Source organism: Stegodyphus dumicola, chromosome 3, assembly GCF_044657685.1.
Source record: "Stegodyphus dumicola isolate Sdum_Otavi_A_Nest chromosome 3, ASM4465768v1".
Taxonomy (NCBI): Eukaryota; Metazoa; Arthropoda; class Arachnida; order Araneae; family Eresidae; genus Stegodyphus; species Stegodyphus dumicola.
The window spans coordinates 6,090,075-6,110,555 of record NC_140770.1 but is presented as its reverse complement, the minus strand read 5'-3'; the positions used below and the strand labels follow the sequence as shown (position 1 = coordinate 6,110,555).

At 30.7% G+C, this 20,481-nt stretch overlaps 1 protein-coding gene across 1 annotated transcript in view; it reads right to left on the bottom strand.

Moving 5' to 3' along the window:
- Positions 1 to 12,259: 12,259 nt before the first annotated feature.
- The window catches only part of LOC118185623 (PHD finger protein 12), a 78,935-nt gene continuing 70,713 nt past the window's right edge, over positions 12,260 to 20,481 (bottom strand). Inside the window, exons 13-15 of the mRNA XM_085812541.1 lie at positions 19,821 to 19,903; positions 17,556 to 17,771; positions 12,260 to 15,581 (exon numbers count right to left, since the gene is read on the bottom strand). Coding sequence (XP_085668667.1) covers positions 15,372 to 15,581; positions 17,556 to 17,771; positions 19,821 to 19,903 — 509 coding nt within the window. The 3' untranslated portion in view covers positions 12,260 to 15,371. The remainder of the gene's footprint in view (positions 15,582 to 17,555; positions 17,772 to 19,820; positions 19,904 to 20,481) is intronic.

Sequence of the window (20,481 nt, the reverse complement as noted above, 5' to 3'; positions counted from 1 at the left end):
AAACAAGAATGCGCGTGATCAACAGCATACCAGAGCTGAGGAGTCGGTAGGGAAAATGACCAACTCCAACTCCTGGAATTTAAAAGACTCCGACTTTGACTCCCTCATATACTATGTAATGTAAACAATACACATGGGTTACAGCTTATTTTTTAATATAAAAAATGTAACAGATGCTACAGAAAAAAAAATTGATGGCATAGCAAAATATTTATATTAATTAGCATTTAATATGAAATGGAAAAACTGGCATTAGTTATTTCTAAGAAACAGTATAGCTTCGGCAAGATCTTTGTTGGAGGGCCATAGATCGGATTTGATAAACTTCAGAACTGAGAAGAGTCTTTCCACACTAACTTGAAATAGGAGGAAGAGCTCTTACTGTTAGGGCTACTTCTTGTAACTTTTCGAGACAGATTTTATAAGTTCTAAAAGAGGTTTCTTGCAAGAGCAATCATATTTCTCTATTTCTTCAAATGCTGTGTATAAATCTTGTTTGTATTTTTCCATTTTTATATCTAAAGACTCTTGGTTCTTTATTTTTATTCGCTTTGCCTTTTCAATATTACCCAAATATTTCTCAAAATCTAATTCCTCAGTGGAAGAGGATGATAGAGACTCAGCTGCAATGTCTGCCCTGATTCGAATTCTCTAATAGTTCTGGAAATAATTTCATTCTTAATGAAAGTTCATAGAGGGCTTTCTTTGCCTTATAATTTGTTTGCCATCCAAGAACATTCAGTGTTTCGGATCTACATATATTGAACGCAGCAAGATCTCATTGTCAAGCAAACTAGTTTCTTTATTTTGTCTCATTGTCAAGCAAACTAGTTTTTATTGCAGAAGGAAGCATTTCTTCATTGAAGAAATTATTTCTTTTGCAAAAAACCCTCCATTTCAGAAAGAACAAATATCACATTCTTCCATTCTCGCCTTTTTTGTGGCTTATACGGTGTAGAAAGAAGTGTTTCCAATCCTACAAGGTCATTCCACAGTCTTTCTGTTAGTGAAACATTAGGGTTATCTACATCATCTAAAAACGTTCTTAATTCTAACAACCTCTTTATCATCAAATATGTACTTCCTCATCGCGTTGCTTGATGAATTGCTTCTGCTTGCTTCCTAAAAATGGCATCATTTTTGGGAGTTCTTACTACTATTGCTGCTTACCTAAATTTACCAGCGAAATTTGTAACTAAATGAATCAGTTTAATCACTAATGGAAAATATCACATCCATCCTCCTCCCTTATATTTATTTATTAATATGTCAATAAAATAGAAAATAACTATTTATTAATGTATATAGTTCATAAATAAAAATAATAACTCAGCTTGTCATTAATTTTTTTCCAATTCATTCTAATTTCATTTCAAATTCAAACTGTCCAACAAAAACTGGAGTCGGAATCGACCTGTTTTTAGCGACTCAAGCTCCGACTTCTTTTACCCCAAAATCTGCTCGACTCCGATTCCGACTTCACACCCCTTCAGCATACACGATGAATCATAGCTCTAGCGGGCCAAAATGCCCATAGCTCCATCAGGAAGGTCCTGGCTCTTCTCAGAAAACAACCTTCCTTTCTCGCTGCCAAAACTTTTCTAACTCATGGTGTCGTTACCTCAGCTTAACTCCGGAAGGGCAGAATTCCTCCATTCGTATATAACAATGGTGTCTATATTCCGACTCCAGTGACAGACTTCTTAATTTCCTTGAGCCTTTAGACTGACTCTTTAGGCTGAAACCAGAATCAACGGAATCTCGACAGCAACAGGATTTCTCCTCTGGTTTGAAAGAGGAACCACTGCATTCGGAAATCAGTCCCCCTGGATAACCAAAAAACGTCTATGCGACCTTGTCACACCATCGTCACAAAGAGAAGGAAGGCATCACTGTAAAACTACCAAACATGTTGTGGGAGTCCGAACTCGCGATTATTCCCCGAAAACTCCTTACGAATTTTTGGACCGAAAACATTCTTCCTTATACATATAGGTTATCGGGCAGTTAAAGAAAAGAAAGGAATTGAAAAAAAAAAAAAAAAAAAAAAAAAAAATTAAAGCAAATAAAAAAAAAATAAAGAAACCTTAAAAATACTTTAAAAAATGAACACAAATACCGTAATGAGAACTAGAAAAGAAATATAATAGCCTAGTCCTTCATAGTTTACACAAGCCTGTTTGATTTTTCCACATAAACAAATAAGTTTAGTTGAATTTCTGAAGTCATGCAGTAATTCAAGAAATTTCTAGCAAACTGTTTGACTCCGAGGGAAATTTGCCAGAAATCGTTAAAAGTAAAGTGGGAGGGAGGGCATCATAACTGGGATCATGATGCTAATCTAAACAGCGCTCAACCAATCCTTAATTAGACGTTATTCTATTACCAGAATTAAAAATTAATGATGAAATTTAGAAAACGCTAATTATTTTGAAACAAAAAGAGAGAGATAAATGAGCATGCTAGGATCCCGATTTTTAATAAACCCATCAAAGGATCTTTTTTTTTTTTTTTTTTTTTGGCTCTGTTCGCTATCAACGGATCTTGAACACTTTCCTCATCGAGCATCAAAGACTCTTAAAAGCCACTAAAAATGACTCTCGCATCGGCTTTTGAATATTTAATTAGAAGCGGATATGAAGTACCGGGTAATGCCTGTCAATGAAGTCTGTTTTCAAGGCAAATCGGGCGAGTATAGATTTTTTTTTTTTTTTTTTTCCTTTTCTTCACTTTACTCATGGATGACATAAATGCAAGAATAAATGCAGTAAACAAATTTACTTTTCGCCTGTGAATAAACATAATTAGTCTCAAAATTTCTTCATTTATAGCTGTTATTAAATAATGGAAAATCTGTATGTATGTTTTAATTGTAACCGGCAATATATGAAACGCCGGTAGGCATTCTACAGAATGACAAATGCAGACTATGAAAAAAGGTCATGATTAAGGTATAATTTAAAAGACGTACAATCAGACGCAAATACAAATGTTATTTTGAAAAAAAATAATAAAAAAGTGTCAGTAAAAAACTTTTATTCAAAATACAATAAGAAAAATGAAAATGGTACAAAACAAAATTTATGCCTTTCTTCTTATTAAAGAAAACAATGTTTGAAATTGTATGAAATGTATGGAATTATGGAATGAAGGTGTTAAATATATGGATTATGCATGAATGTATTAAATGTGTGATATTCGAAATGAATTGGAGATGCATTTCATATACTGCCGCTTTGTGATTTGGCATTCTGTAAAATACCTAAAAAATGAATGGAAATATTAATTGTTTCATAGACTGGCCACCCAGTTTTCGGCATTCTATAAAATGCCTAAAATGCCTAGGTATTTTACAGAATACCGGCTTTTATACATTGCTGGTAACATATATAGAGACCCATGTCTGATCATGCGAAAGACTAGTTGATTAAATAAGCAAACAATATAATAATAATCTCAATAAAATAAAAAAAACTATTCAATGATTATCACATCTGTTATTTCCATGGTATACTATAAACTTCTTCTCCATGAACTGAAATTTTGAAAAGAGGCTGATCATCTTTATTTTTATTATACAAATTGTCTTCTTCCCAAATGATTTATTTTTCATACACTTTTCGCTTTTCTTTGCATATTTTAAATTGCGAAGAAAAAGACAATATTCAGATTTTATATGAAATAGAACAACATCACTAATAAATAATATGTGGATTAAAAAAGTGGAAATGAATCAAACTAGTCTGTGTTATAGCATTCACAATGAAGGCAAATGATTAAAAATATACTTTATGTCCATATTAAACGATAAAAAATAACTATAATAGAGACTATAATACAAAAGTTTCACCACACAACCAATGAGATATTCGAGTTAATGTTTCTTGAAATCAATTCAGAAAATGAGACAAAGTGCGTAACTTGAAAAAAGATTAGAGTTGGCCACAACTGTTTTGGTGATGTAATTCCCCTCTTCGATGCATTTTGGCTCAATCAATCCTGACAGCTGGGAGTATTGCATCACTGAGTGAACATGTATAACTGCATTCTGCTGGGAAAATGTCTAGTATAAAAACTGTAAAGTGAATCAACATCAAGCCTTCTGTGAAACTTAAGAAATCAGCCACAGAAACATTTTAAATGTTTTTAGATGAAACTTCCGGGCAGGTGTGTTTGAATGGCATAAAAGTTTTCGGAAATAAGGAATAAAATCAAAATCAAAATTCACAGCAAAGTTGATTTTCTTCTTTGACATAAACGGAATTTTATTGAATGAGTGGGTTCGCAGTGGTCAGACTATTACTCAGCACTTCTACATTGAAGTACTATAAAAACACTTTGGGAAAAATCAGGAAGAAAAGGCCAGAATTTTGGAGTGATTTGTGGTTGTTGCACCAGGACAATGCACTTGCTCGTAAAGCCCTTATTTGTCATAGCAAAAACATTACTGTGAAGGACATCCACCTTATTCACCAGGTGTGGCTTCATATGAAACAGAAATCTCCTAAAGGGCCTTCTCGGAAGCTTATTCCAGGAATATTACCAGCAACAGCAGCACCGAATGCAGAAGTGTGTGAATGCTGACTAGGACTACTTTGAAGGTGATAACATCACAAAGAACTAGTTCTGTAAGTACACTGATTTATTGAAATGATTTTTTTTTTATTTCACACCTCTGTAATTCAAACATATCAACAGGTAAGTATTAAATTTTATTTCATGTAATTCCAGTGTGTTAAATTAGTCACTAAATAACTTACCTTTAAACACAAAAAAATAAATAAATAAATAAATAAATAAATTTTAAAAACTGAAGCTCTGTACTGATAAACTAAATTTGCTCACTGTACTAATATGAGAAAGTCTTTCACCTTACCTTAGTAATCTAGTAGTTACCAACAAGGTAGTTTCTCCTACCTTACCTGACCTGGCGTACAAGCATACAGTGACTAGAGAAAGCCCAACCTATTCATTCTTTTTTACATAATGTTATATCATGCATGCATATAATATCGTTATATCATACATATGAACACTTCACATCTCTTTGTCTCTTAAATTATAAATACTGTTTAGCACGAACAGGTAACTGAAATGTATTCACTGCTTCAGGGGCCGCAAGTTCCAGACCACTGTTCATAAAGTCTCCAGAATGCAGTTCCAAATACTGTAATACTACTGTAAACTATCCTCACAATTCCTTAAGTACTGTTTGTTGTGACAGAATTTTTTCTTATTACGAAAATAATTGTTTGAATGGTTTTGATATCAAGATACTGCAAGTACTACCATATCCCTTTTCTTTTACTAATTTTACATACAAAAATCAAAAGGGGAAAATTATGTGAATAATTTAATTTCCGAAGAATGCGGTTACAATAAAAACGTAACAAATAAAAAAAGAATCACGGATAAATTAATGACTATCAAAGCATTATTTCTTCAAGAGAAACCAGCATTTCAATAAGAATATATAGTAATATTGATATTACAATATCTAATAAAGTACCCTCATTTCTACTTCCCCATGCCCAGGCCTCAAATCATTCAGTGCTTGTCTGTGTAGTCCGCTACAGCTTACAAGTTGTTATCATCACTACCACTGTGGTCTTTATCAGCATTCAATCTTTCTGACCCCTCATACAATGAATTTTAGAATCATCAAGAACATCAGATTTTTTTTTTTTTTTTTTTTTTTTTTTTTTTAAACTCTTTACTGCATTCCTTCATCAGACAGAACTCAAACACCAGACAAAACAATTAGCAAGAAGAAAACAACCATTATGTGAACGAATCCATTGCAAAATTCAGGGAACTAACTTTCTGAATGCCTTGGGGAATGTGAAAATTACGTAAATATTTAAAAAGTTTCCAGAACATTGTACTAAATATATAGAAATAGGGGGAATACATGAGTAAATACAGTATTTTGTGAATATGTATGGTTGAATTATATGTATTTGCAACAAATCTGGATACTGGACTTATATTTTTACATTATGATTTTAGAATTGTAATGGCATTATCATTTTCTTATTTTATATTTAGACGATATACCAGTGTTTTAAAAAAATCAGTACTCATTTGTTCACTTTTAGAATGTTTCACTTACAAAATGGTGTTTTCATTTTGTTAACTGATGTTTTACACTCAGTTCAACTATTAATCTCCCAATTTTCAGACTTCTTTTAAATCCCTTTATGTGAAAGTTACACACAATTTTCAAATCAATGACAAATTCCTTGACAGTTATTTAACAATACTGTCGAGATTAAACTTGTTAATTTGCATGTAAATAAATTCATACCTGACAGAATATTTTAACCGGATGAAAGTTTTCCAAAATATGAATATATGACCAAAAGAAACTGCATAATTCCATCATAATAATGTCCCCTCATAGCAATTAAATTTTGTCTACTGATTTGCAATAAAATAGAAAATACAAGGGGAAAACAGCAATATATTTTGTTAATAGATAAGATTTGTTATTTTAATAATAAAAGAGTTTGATAGGTAACAGTTAGCAATGAAAAGTTTTTCAGATATTCACGGTCCATACTGTGCGGCAACGCTTCAACTAGTGGTCTGCCCATGTAGCGGCTTGGAACCAATATACTTTTTAATGCTTGCAACCTAATACCCACTAACTGATTCGAATAGACCGAATTTCCAAAATCCTCACCTAGCTCGTGCGTGGTCTGGCCTGCTGATAGGACCCACGGTGGTCAGTCGCATGAATTAGGAAAAACCCTCATTCGGTTTTTATGACCATAAGCCCAGTCGATAGGCAAACAACGCATATGGTCAATGCGGTACTAGGAAAAAGAAACAGTCTTGTGTTTGTCGTAAATTATGTTGAATGCGAGCAACAGTTTCATCGAACCTACGTCTGACAATTTTCAGACAGCCAGGCACTCAAAGCCCCAATAGTACTATTTGGTTTCTTAAGCCGCTGACAAAAGATATATATTGCCGGGCTAAGTGGCCAAGGACTGTCGCGTGGCCCTCGGAGTGGGCTTTAGTTGGGCAAACATTGACCCGCATCTGGATCTTTGGGGGCCCAGTTAGAAGTACAAGACCGTTTGTGCATAGTGGAGAAAATCTGCGACTTTTTGAGAAATGAATACGCCCCAGTCGACACTTTTTGAACATATAGTGCATGGGCTAGCAATGAGGGACCATTATCAAACATTTAGACAATGACGTGAGTTTTACTAAATTTAGAGTTGACGGCATGAGAGAAAGAGTACTGTTAGTGTGCAAGTATTCTGTGTGAAGTGCCTGTGAGGTGCGAGGTCAGTAGAGTTCTGACATAACAAATTATCTGAGCATACATTTCTTCCGATAAGTGTAACAGTAGTAAAAAGTTCCTTTCCTTCTAAAAAGGCGGTTAGTAATTTTCATTTTTAATTTTTGCCCATCTAAATATTAGATATAATGGATATGGAATTCAGTAATTCGTCTGATGAATCCATATGTTGGTCCTAGTTCCCTGTGCATGTTAACTACTTCGAGATCATACAATTGCGCCATTATTCGTGGAAAAGATGATAAATTAAAATCAGATACAGTTTTTTCTTACAATAGTGCAAAAAAGAGAGTTGATGTATCTGACCAAATGTGTTCCAATTATAAATGTTTACGGAAAACAGTAAAATGGTATCGAAAAGTTGTCACGGAGCTAATATGCTAGATCTCTTTAGTAAATGCGTGGTACATCCACAAAAAGTGAGGAACCAAGCGTTACCAAATTTTAAAATTTAGAGAAAAAATTATTGATTATCTATTGAAGAGTGTTGAGAATTCCCTAGTGGAGAATTAATAGTAAGTAGATGGAAAAAAATTTTTTTTTAAATTCACACCAAGCATATGCGAGGAAGATGAGGAAAAGATATAAAGAGTCTTACAAATGCTTAACAAACTTAAAGGTACACCACAAACAAAACTCAAAAAAAGTAATGACCTTTTGTAGTAGTTGTCCGGATGAGGCAGCACTTAGTTTAAAATGTTTAAAAAATTGCATCGGTAACATAAGTAGTTATATTTTGTTAATGTATTGATTAAATTATAAGTTATGCCAGTGGGTCATGCCGGCGTAAACATGTAAATGCCTACATTAGCAGGGAAAATATGAATGAATGCATTTGAAAAATATCTTTAAAAAAAGGGTACTTTCTCATTATCCAGAACTTCTTGTGAAAAAGTATTGATTGGGACAATGTGCCACATTGCCAAAAAAATATTTAAAGTTTACTTTTCCCCTTTATGAATTCCCCCCCCATAGTGATGTTCTTTTGTGATTAACCAGTACAGGAGTTCTCAACAAAGGGGATATTTTATAGTTTCAGGGAGGAAATGAGATCATCCTTTTATTTAGCTGTTTAGTTTATAAAAAACTGCTTTTATTCAAATTTAGATATTTATCAACAATTTTTTGCTTAGTTTACAAAATGTGTAAAAACATTTTCTAAGACTAAATAAATGCATGTATTAGTGTTTGAGTTTTAGAAGGGCAAACAATCCAACGACAGTGAAACTTGTTGAAATTCTTTTGAAGCAGTATCTAACATTCTTTAGCTTATAATTTTATTACAAATGGAGAATTTCCAAAACAGTTTACTCATGCGTAATTTATAAGTTTTAAACGCTAAAAATGCATTATTAACATTTTCATGTAGTTTTATTACTTCAGAATCACAATCTAAACCTTATAAAAATTATTAAACTAGAAATATTTTAATTTATGAAGCAGACAACTCTTGATCGTTTACTATAACACAAATTCTATAAGATTTTAAAAACTTTAAAATTGAAGGATCTTGGTAAATTCTTATTGTACGAAAATCACATTTTTTGCACTTTATAATGAGTAGAAAATTTCCTTAATACAGACTGCAACAGTTGTTAATTTAAACTCAAAATGCAAGAGTTGTAAAAGTTATTTTCATAATTTTCACAAAATTAACTGTTAAATTATAAAATGCCATCCTTTAAAACATGTTTTTTTAGTTAGAAATATATCTCTACAATGATTGCAAAAACTAATGGTTTGATTGCTAAAACCTTCTATGACACAATATACATTAGAAATCTGATAGCAAGATATAAATTTATTGCAATAGAATGACAATGTTTTCTAGATACAGTTCTTTCATGTCAATGTTTTCTCAAAGGATCACTCAAAAGAAAAAATGTTACTCAATTTATTATGATAACAAGCTGGATGTATAGTTTTCTGTAAAGAAGATAATGCCAAAAAAAAAAATTGCGGACTGCTGTTCCAGAGAATCAGTATACAGTATGAATAAATTTTAAGTACTAAGATTAAATTCATACTTGCATTATGAATAAATTTTCCAAACAAAAAAAGCCATGGATGATGCATGATACCTCAGAATACCCTTTCCCCTCCCCGTCGCAAAAAAAAAGTGGGATATAATTTCTCCACCGCATATCATGCCAAATATGATAAATCAGGGTTTCTTGAACTGTGCTTCGTGGGAACTGCAGCAGGGGGTCGCCAAATAGCAGTTTTGATATTTCTTTAACTTATTATAATAATTTTACAATTACCAAATACTTTTACACAATGTACCTGAAAATAGATAAAGATAAGACAATACAGACAAAGAAAAAAACTATCGTTTTTCGATGCATTCTTTTTATAATATAAAGGTTCATTTTCCTTGTTTTGCACATAACGCTGTAATTTTGTTTATTACTCATTAAAAATTTTCACATTGTTTTGTCTTAAAATTAGAAATTTAAGTTAATGACTTAAAACTGCAATAGAATATTACAGTACAAGTGAAAAAATTGACAGTTTCACTCACACGTGTGTCGGATTTGCACAATACTTATGGGGGTCTCGCAAAATTTTTGTAAATATTATGGGGTCCTGGGAGTCGCGAAACAATCTCAGTAATAAAAAAGGAGTTGTGACTGAAAAAAGTTTAAGAAACCCTGATATAAATGATACTCCAAAACATAGTCAAAGCAGGGGAGGAAATGTTTTCAGAAGATGGAATGGAAGATCTGGAAAATGTTTGCAAAATGGAGCAAGGACAATGTTTCATAGAACATTATCAAAGCAGTAATAAGTTGACAATAATTTATTTGAAATAAATTGACAATGCCACATCATGCTTCAGAAACATTTTAAAATGCAGAAAGGTACAAATCAAGGTAGACAAATTCTTAAATAGGAGAAAGCAAACTTCAGAGAAAAAAGGGAAGAAAAAGCTATTTGATATTTTTACAGAATAAGATTTCCATTTAAACACCATTATTTTGCATTTTTGGTTCCTCCATCATTTTCCATTTTTTTGTAGAGAAAAGGTAAAATTTAATTTGTTTTTCTATTTTTGTATGTTTACTATGTTAAATACTGCATGTGTGATAGATTTAATTTGATTGATATTATGGTGATGAATTTCACCATAACATCATGTGACCTCGGAAAAATGAGAACATTTCATTTTTTTTTTGTTTAATAGAATTTGCAAATATTTCCTCTTTTCCTTCTCTGGAAATTATAAACTTAAATATCAATATCAGCATAATAATGATTTAGTTTTAAGGTAAGTATTACATGCTGCAATATTTTATATATCATACGATATGACAAAATATCATTTTGATGCTTGTATTCAATACTCTAAACTTGTGGTCCAAAACTAGCAGCCTCTGAAGTTTTATGCAGCCCACAAATACATTTCAAATATGTATTTGTGTCAAATACAATACTGAAGATAACAGTTAGTTTGAAGTCCCAAGTTTATATTATCATTAAAAACAAACCTGTACAGCACACCAGAAAATCTATAAATTGAGCATTGAGCTAATTAATTTATAATGTGATATAAATCTTATTCAAAAATTTGAAGATGCATATTTTTTGTACTTGTCAAAAAATAAGTATACATAGTTACAAATTTTTGTACTAAGAATAATCACTTCAATTTGGGAAACAGTTCCTTTCCACAAATGAAAAATAAGAAAAAAAGAACCACAATCTGTGATGAAAATAATTTCTCTCCAAGGCTACAAACTGTGTCACAATCAAAATGCCATTAAATGTTCAGTTGCAATAAAAAATAAAGAAGCTTATAATTTACACACAAATATAATTTTTTTGTTTGTTTATGTGCCACAAACAAATTTTATAAATAAAAGAAACAAGTTGGCCATTATTCATAAGTTTTGTCCAACTTAGAAAGTTTTTAGTTTTTTTTTTTTTTTTTTTTATTATTATTTTGAGTTTAAATAAAAGTAAGTTATTTAATGATTAATTAAACATGTTAGAATTATCTGTAATAAATATCAGTCTGAAAATGTAACATTTCTTTAAGTTAAAAAGTGTAATGAAAAAAAATTTGTGGCAAACATAATATTTCAAACAAATTTGAATATTTTTTCTTTGGATATTATTGTTTATGTTTATATATATACATCTGTAATATAACTGCTCCATTATTGTTATAAGACTCACTTGGTGATATAAGATTGCAACGGATTAACAATGATTCTCGTCTTATAACTGCATGCTTGGCAAGCTGAGACTCGAAGATCTCACATAACAATGAATTCCACACATAATGTTATTCCTTGATAATGCACATCATCACTGTGGGTGCGCTATGCACCCTCCATTCTATACAACTTACATTTCTTAAACAATGGAAGAAATTTAGTAAACTCTGCGTAGCTAGTGGCAAGGCAACACCAAGCGTCTAGAAGCACATATGAAGAGCGAGAGTTGCGATGCAGTTGACCTTTTTATACCGAATTCCATTTCAGATCACATGACAGATTAATGTCTAGATGTTGGGTTAAGGTTTCATCGATAGGTGCACATCAGAATTGCAGGAAGTTTAATTAGAAAAATTATTGCTCTGTTATTCAGAATGAAAATGGGAGTTAAAAGGCTATTATTAATTTATTATTTGAAAGATAAATATTTTACATATATATATATTGATAAATATTTAGTAAGAGAAGTATTTAACTTATTTAAAATATTTTCGGTTTTGTAAATTCAAAATTTTCATTTTGTTTTTAAAAAAATTCTGTCACATCAGCTGTTTTTAGGTTCGGCATTGAGTTTCAGCTTTACTTAAAAAACTCTTTCTCTTTTACCTTTGCAACAAAGAGTATGCACTGAAATTCAAATTTTCTAAATGAAAGTCTATATTTAAATCAAACAAAAACAACCCTAAAGAAAATAGAAACTTAAGAAACAATAAAATAGATCATAAACATTTCATAAGCATTTATTTTAAATGTATTTAAACTCTAAAAACACATCAGTACATTGCTGACATCTTGAGAAATGCATTTCATTAATAATACAAACATATATGAAAATAGGCATTAAATTTTAATCAATAAATAATTCAAAAAGAATTGTACTGGTATAATCCTCCAATGAGTAGCACACTGAGTATCCAAAAGAAAAATCAGATTTCAAAGCATAAAAATATTAGTTTTTTTTTTTTTAATTATAAATACATTATATAACATCTTTACACCTTCCCCCCCACACACACAAAAAAAACTTGCAATTTTAAACTGGATTGTTCTTAGCTTTAATTATCTTACCTGTATATTACATATAACTATTTTAAAAGAATTTAAATGCTGGTAGATTTGAAATCAACAAGCTTGCATAGAATTCATAATACAAAACTCCAGTTAAAATGAAAATATTTTGATTTCACAACTGCAGTTTTTTTTTTTTTTTTTTTTTTTTTTTTTTGCATAGTAGCAGTTTTTCTCCTGAATTCAATCATTATATAAAATGCAAGTCAAAAATCACAAATGTTAGTTTGATTTTTTAATGTCAGTTTTTTTCCCTCTTTTAATTCTGCTTCATATTTACACAGAAAATTCTAAAGACAAAACATAGATGTAATTAATTGTATTAAGTCGTGTATTTAACTATGAAATTATTAAAGATTTAACAATAATTATTATAATATGAATTAACTTTTAACCCTTTCAGCCTTGCAAGTGGCATTTCCCACCTTCATGTGTAAAGATCTATTTTATCAGTACTGGAAACTGTTTTATTATCCATCACCATAGGTCTCATCTGTCAGCTTTACTGCATGTGTTTTCCCACTTGACTGTTTACTCTGAAACCTGATGGTGGCAATTGCCACAACATCGCAGTTTCTAGAACTGAAGTAGGAACTGGTTTGCAAGGGAGTTCTTTGGATACCTATAAAGAATACTTTGTAGACTTTCATTCCACGTCTCAAAGTCCATGACTGAAAGGGTTAATATGATCTTAAAAAGAAAAAAGGCCTGCTTTTCTAAATAGAAAATCAGTCAAAAATGAGCAGCCTAACTTGGAAGATAACAAAATATTCTTCAATTTTCCAAAATTTAGTAAAATAAATCAATTTGAAGTCAAAAATAAATGCGATAAAGCATAACTTTGTCTGGTCTTCAAAAAATAATGTTTCTAAAAATGATGTAATAGCATGCAAATAACATGTAATAAAATAGTATCACTGCTAGTTCATACACAAATAATACATGAAAACTCCTTCTTTCAGGTTAGGCAATTAAAAAAATAAAGTGGTACTTATGTATTCATGCAACCAATTTAGTAGAAATCACCAAATTTTTCAGAATGCTCTGACAACCATGTGCATAATAGCACTTCAGTTTCAGCAAAAAAAAAAAAAAAAAAAAAAAAAAAAAAAAAAAAAAAAAAATCGCAAGTTTTCATAGGCATTCTTTTTGTTGTAATTGAAAAATTTTTATAGAAAAACGGTGATTTATTTAATCTTAAAATCAATTTTAATAAGTATGGGTTACAACATTTCCCAAAGATGGAAGAAATTTGCTGGATAATTTCTGAAAAAGTACAGTAATTTTTCACAAAATCACTAAAAGGAAGAACTGCTTTGAATTTATTTTTAAAGGAATCACCTGAAATTTCTTTTTAACAATTTTATCGATCGATTCTTGAGAAAAATTTTAACGTGCATAATAGTTTTATAAAACAATAGGTTTATTTGTAATTTTTTTTAAATTATATGTCATCATTCTTTTTTTCCCATAAAGAATCCCCAAACTGTGCCAAGGTGGTCACGCTAATACACAAGTACCAAAAAAAAAAAAAAAATAATAATGCTTTTCAAGATGCTGATTTTTTAATATGCACCTCCTAAAAATTGTATCTCAAACTGCTTTTGTTGTGCAGTCAATAACAGGCATGCAAGTAATGAGAAATCATTATAACAAGAATTCTCATGGTTGCTGAACTGATTCTTCATAAAGCTTTATTTACACAAACTAATTGTTTTTAATGATTGATGCTTTTTTAAAAAAATACAAACACACATATGCCCATATAATTTAAAGTAAAAAGGCTTTCATACTAATTACATTTTAAAAAATGCCTTTTATTTATAGTAATGATATATATATATATATATATATATACACATATATATATATAGTTAGTCAGACCGACAATGCATATGCGTATCACACAACAATGGAAGTGAAATGAATATCTTTCTACAAAATTATGTACAACTTAACAAATAATACATTATTAGACATCTTTTTACAAATATTGGGCATCTTAAAATCCCAGGTAAATACAATTCCACAGGGAATAAAAGTTTTAAAATCCTGCCTTTAGTGTACGAAGACTTTGCGGATAGATGCGCAGATGAGTGTGCTGCACTCTATCAGCATATAAAATATTTGTACAATTTTAATTAGTATGACTACATGTACAGAGAAACTGTCCTGGCACTTAACTTGCATTTAAAGCGCATTTCATTCATAGTTTTTTTTTAGGCTAAAAACATTGTTCAACCCTATAAATGCATCTCAGAAACACACTGGAGGTCATCATAAAGCTACTTACACTCAGAAACAGGCAATAAACAATAAATAAGTGGAAAGCAAAGTTTTTTTGTTACTTAGTTGTGTATTGCAATGCATGAGAGACTGTACTGCAATGGGAACGGGCCACTTCCTGCTAAACTTCCACATACGATTTCCCAGTAATTATTCAAATAAAAACTTATTTTAGCTAATAACAAACCCCAACTAGTCAGTATTTCAAAACTGTACATAAATTGAGAGAGGGGAAAGAAAGAAAGAAAAGAAAAAACTATGCACTCTTTTTTTCAATGGTCAACCGATGGCACGCAATTAAGGACAAACATCGTGAATTCAGTCAAACTCTTGTAGCACCCCTTTAATGGAACAAGATTTTTCTTGAGATTCTCTCCACATCACAGAGATTTGTGAGACTGAAATATTTGCAATTAGTTTATCATAAACTTACTGCTGTTCATTTTTCTTTCACCGGCTTATAAAGTTTTCAGTTTGTAGTTTTATGAAGCTTTTTTGAAAATGTTAGGCAGAAAATCTTTTTCTTTCACATTTTCGATTCGAAATCCATATTCTGTGACACTAAATACAAACTGCAAACAGCCACATTTGATGTAGCTTCCATGATGTAATAATGCCGTTCCTTCCCAGCCTGCTCCATTTCCTTCAACTAAGCTTGAGCTGTTGACATTGCAGTTACAAGGCTTCGAGTACTGAAGGGAGGAAATTAATTATCAGAAAAAAAATAACATAAGTATCAATATATAAATTTGAATAATAAAAAATAAATTGGAGATATTTAAATTTGTGCAAATAAAATTACACATCTATTTTCAAACTAGAAAAGCAAGGAATATAATTTTGTTTCATTTATTAAAAATTGATTTATGGTTCAGTTAATCAATTCAGACATTTGCCACACATTTGATATTTCAATATTATTTAAATAAATATTAAGCTTGCTTTTTTGATGGAGATGGTTTACATTATGGGTAACTGCTGCTTATATTTTTCTTTGCTAACAACTATAAATTCAGTATGGTCAGCAAGGCATTTGAAAATAGAGCATGGCTTTTAATTTAATTGTTTAAATATTAAAATCAGAATTTGCAGTAGGTGTAACTACAGATTTTCAAGAAGAGAATGGTTCATGGAAATGTTTAAGAAAATATTTACTTTACTAGTAAGAAAACACATTACCTAAGGAAAGTAACAAAATACTTTTTAACACAATATATCCAAATGCACAAGGAGCAATTCAAAGGACAATACAGAACAGCTATTTTTTTTGGGGGGGGGAAGTTGATTGCTTTAAAAATGAATTCTGTCTCATGGATACCTAATTCTGTTTTAACACAATACCTAATGAATACAAAATTTTTTAAAAAAGACATTGTGTCTATGGCTACTTGTTTTTTAGTTATGTGAGATACATACAGTCGTCTATACAAAAAAAAAAAAAAAAAAAAAAAAAACTCTTCTCAATCCATTTTACAATCAGTTTTGGGAAAAAGAGTTCTTAATATTGTGCTTACATACAGATGACATGCAAAAACATTGTTAAATTGCATTTGATAGCGGTCATAATGAATATTTTCGTTGAAATATGATACCTGAAATTTTTCGTGATCACAATACTTCCTTTACTTCATACAAGGAAGTAAAAAATCATCGAAAAGAAACCTCTTTTATACATAACATTTTATTCATTTGACCTCTGATATTAAATGGCATTTGCATATGAATGGAACATCACAGCTATCTCTAGAAATGTTGAGGACATTATTATCTTGCTCTATTAGTGAAATTCTTACTATGGTCTGAGCAAAATTGGAATGAATCTTCTCTGGCATTGATGTTTCACCAGTTTTACAAATTATTTTAGTTATTAAACACTATGTTTCAATCTGGTTAGAGCATTATACAATTCCATGTAAAAAGCTGTCAGCAACTTTACTTCATGCTGAAACTTCCCAATACATTTCTTTTTTATAACAATCATTTCAGGTAATTGGCCATACAAGCAGCTAGTATTTAATAAAACCAAGCTATTTGCATTTAAAATTTTAATAAAATGTCAAAAATTATACCTTTAATATGACAAAAGAATGAAAATTGGCTAACTCAATTGGTGTAATGTACTGCAATAAAAACTCACAAAAACAGCAATGCATGCTTCAAAGATCTTGACCATATTTTCTTTTTCAGCAGCGAGGGAAGCATTTATTTAATGGGTCACGATTCCCATAGTCTTAAGATCAAAAAGCATTAACTTCATTTACATCCATGGAAGAAAGTATAAGGCACAGTAAAGGTAAATTTGTTATGTGTACAGGCAACAAAGCGAAACTGTGGACCTGATGCCAGCTTGCGCCTGCTTCGCCATGATGAGTCAGTTTTTGGCATGAAGTTGAAAAGTTAGAAGATTTAGATGAAATGTGTTAATCAATTATTAAGATATAAAAAGGTTTAGTTGACAAGCAAAGTATATAGACGTTGCTATAGCTTACAAGATGACAATAGCACAAAAATTTTTACTACAAATGTATTTGTTTACTAGCATCAAAACCTTTTAACAATGTACTCTACATATTTTGAAATACATAATGTCAATTTTCATTGCTAATTTCTCCTTTTTCTAATTAATATCATTTTGCATATATTTCTTCAGCACAGTAACTGATTACCTGTTTCCCTCGTGCACTCATCATGGGTTTGTCATTTGGAGTTATTGGAGATGGAAGATCAGCCAATCTTAAGGTACTCTTTGCTAATCTTCTTACAGCTGCAGTCAAAGAGTTTGGAGTAGAAGGCTTCTTCTCTGACAGATCAGAAGAATATACTACATTGTCGACTGTAGTGCCATAACAACTGTAGTTTAACAATTCATAACGCTTGGTGACCTTATACACACAAAAAAGGGGGAAATATTAAAAATTAGGCAAAAAATTCAATAATATATGTTCTTAAATCAACATTTAAAATTTAATACTGACTGTATTAAAAAGAATATAAACTAGACACATCATTCAGAGTATACATGCAGTTATTTTTAATCCTTAAAAGTCTGACTGAGTACTATTATTTTATGATGTTAAATATAAAATAAACTACTTAACTTAATGCTGTTACTATAAACAAGAAAAATATGTAATGGTTTCCATGAATCTAGCTAGTGTCATTTCACAAGTTCAACTGATCCTTCCTGATTAAATTGAATGATCTATGATTAAATTACCTTTCTACTAATATATAATTTTATGGTATTACTCTAAAAAATGTTGTGTTATAAGCTATCAAATTTCAAAAATAAACTTTCTTCAAAAGCATTCAACAATTCTGTACTTTACAGAAAGAAAAAAAAAAATTTGGCTACAAGCTTTATTTTCAAATGATTTGAAATATTTGAAGTATTGCTTTTCAAATACTTTCAAAATTTCTCAAAATAAAGTGAAGAATTTTATGAAAAAGTTCAAATCCTGTAAATGATGACCTCAATGAATGTCATAAAATCTAACAGTTTACTCAACTCAACAGAGCAGATATTCCAACTAGTAAAATATTCATTATGCTTTAACCTTACAAATGCAAGTTCAGTTATACATTCATTGAAATATGCATAACTGCTATTCCAATAAACAATTTAATGATGGGTTTTAATGTCACAAAAGATGAAATCATTAATAATCAAGAGAAAAGATACAAAACCCAAGATTTCACCTAAGATGAAATCATTAATCATAATTAAATGCAGGAACAAACTTGGCAGCAAACGTGAAAAAATGATTTACATCAGTAAAATCATTACTAATTTTACCTTTATTTATTTTGCATGTAAAAATTTGGAAAGTTCCATATTAATTCATCAAAACATAAAAAATGTTTTCACTACTCAGAATGTTTCCTGAAGCAGACCATGTAAGCTATGACTTTATATTACATCCGATGCTGAAATTTCTACAATATTCTACCTTGATTTGACAAACTTTATAAGTACATGTCTAGAATTAATACTTAAGGATATAAAATCCTATAGCCACCCTTTTGTTTAATATTTAATTCCTACATCTTATTTAATATTAACAACAAAATGAACTGAAAACCCCACAAAATACAGTGCACAGTCCGAAATCTGGACGTCCAATATCCAGAATGATACAATATCAGCACCTCTGGACAATCAGCTGAATAAATAAACAAATAAAATGAACGGTCCCACCCCTTAGGAAAAGTTTAGGAAATGAGAATATAATATTCAACAAAAGGGCGCCGTAAATGGAGTTTCTCTCCCAAATGAGATTCCTGCATATCATTTTCGAGCACCTGTTGTCTAAGGAGCCCCACTCTAGCCGATAACAATACAATAATTGAGGTTACATTGTGTCTACTAGGATTCCTCTTCTGATCCTTAATTTGGCGTGCAGAAGGGGGGGAAGTCAGCACTAAGCATTTTCTTGCCTAGAACCTCCTAAAAATTGTAAAAAGTTTTTCACCATTAATTTTCGCTGCTCCACTACATTCTAAAAATTTCGCCTGCCAAATGGGGGTTAGCATTTTTATATGGCCCACCAGCGGCCGAGCGGTAATGTCGCTGAACACTAGTAGTTCGGTCCGAGGTTCGAATCCCGAGAACAAGCTAGTTGCATGGGCGTTTTCGTGGTTTTCATCATGTGTAACGCGCATACGAGCCAGTTTCCCTTAGAAAGTCCTCCACGAAGGCATCCCTCCTCTTAGGCAGATAGCCCTAGTGTGCTTTGCCATAATTAAATACACCAACACACCATTTTTATGTTATCATGACTATATGTCACATTACTAGATTTAAAACAATGATCTAAAATCCCAAAACTTCCAAAGTCCTGACCATTTTGTACTGTACAATTATTATGAACATTATGCTAATGATACTTAAACGATGCAAAAAACAAATTAAAAGTAGGAAAAGAACTTACTTCATCATAAAATATAGATGCATGTTTTCCCGATACGTAATTACAGTGCCCATAATTTGAAAAACATATATCCATGTCAGCACCTATTAAAATAGATTTCAATATATATGCATTGTTACTTAGAAAATGCCATACACTGAAATAAAGAAAAGCAAACTAACAAATTCACTGCTGACTAAATGAAAACAAAGTGTCAACATATACTTTAGCTCATGCTGGTAAGTGATAAGTAAGATTTTTACAAAAACCGACTTTTTGAAAAACCAGTTTTCGAATTCAATATTGCCAAGAAAAAAGGGTTTTAACCGGCTTTCGAATTTTTGTCCAAAAAAATAGAATAGATAAAAATATTTGATTTAATTTATATAAAATAACAAAACGAAATCAATATCAAAATATAAAAAAATTAAAGATTACATATACATAATACTTACCCAAAATAACAAAATCAATATCAAAGTCAAAATTAAAAAACATTAAGGATTATATATACATATTACTGACACAAAATAACGAAAACTTAAAGAAAAATTTCAAATAATATTTACATTACTTTCACTAATTTTAATTCCTAAAAGAAAAGAGAATTAAAAAAGAAAAAAAAAATTATCCAATGAACAGTGGCTAAGTCTTCTTATTTTGGACACAATATTGCCTGAAA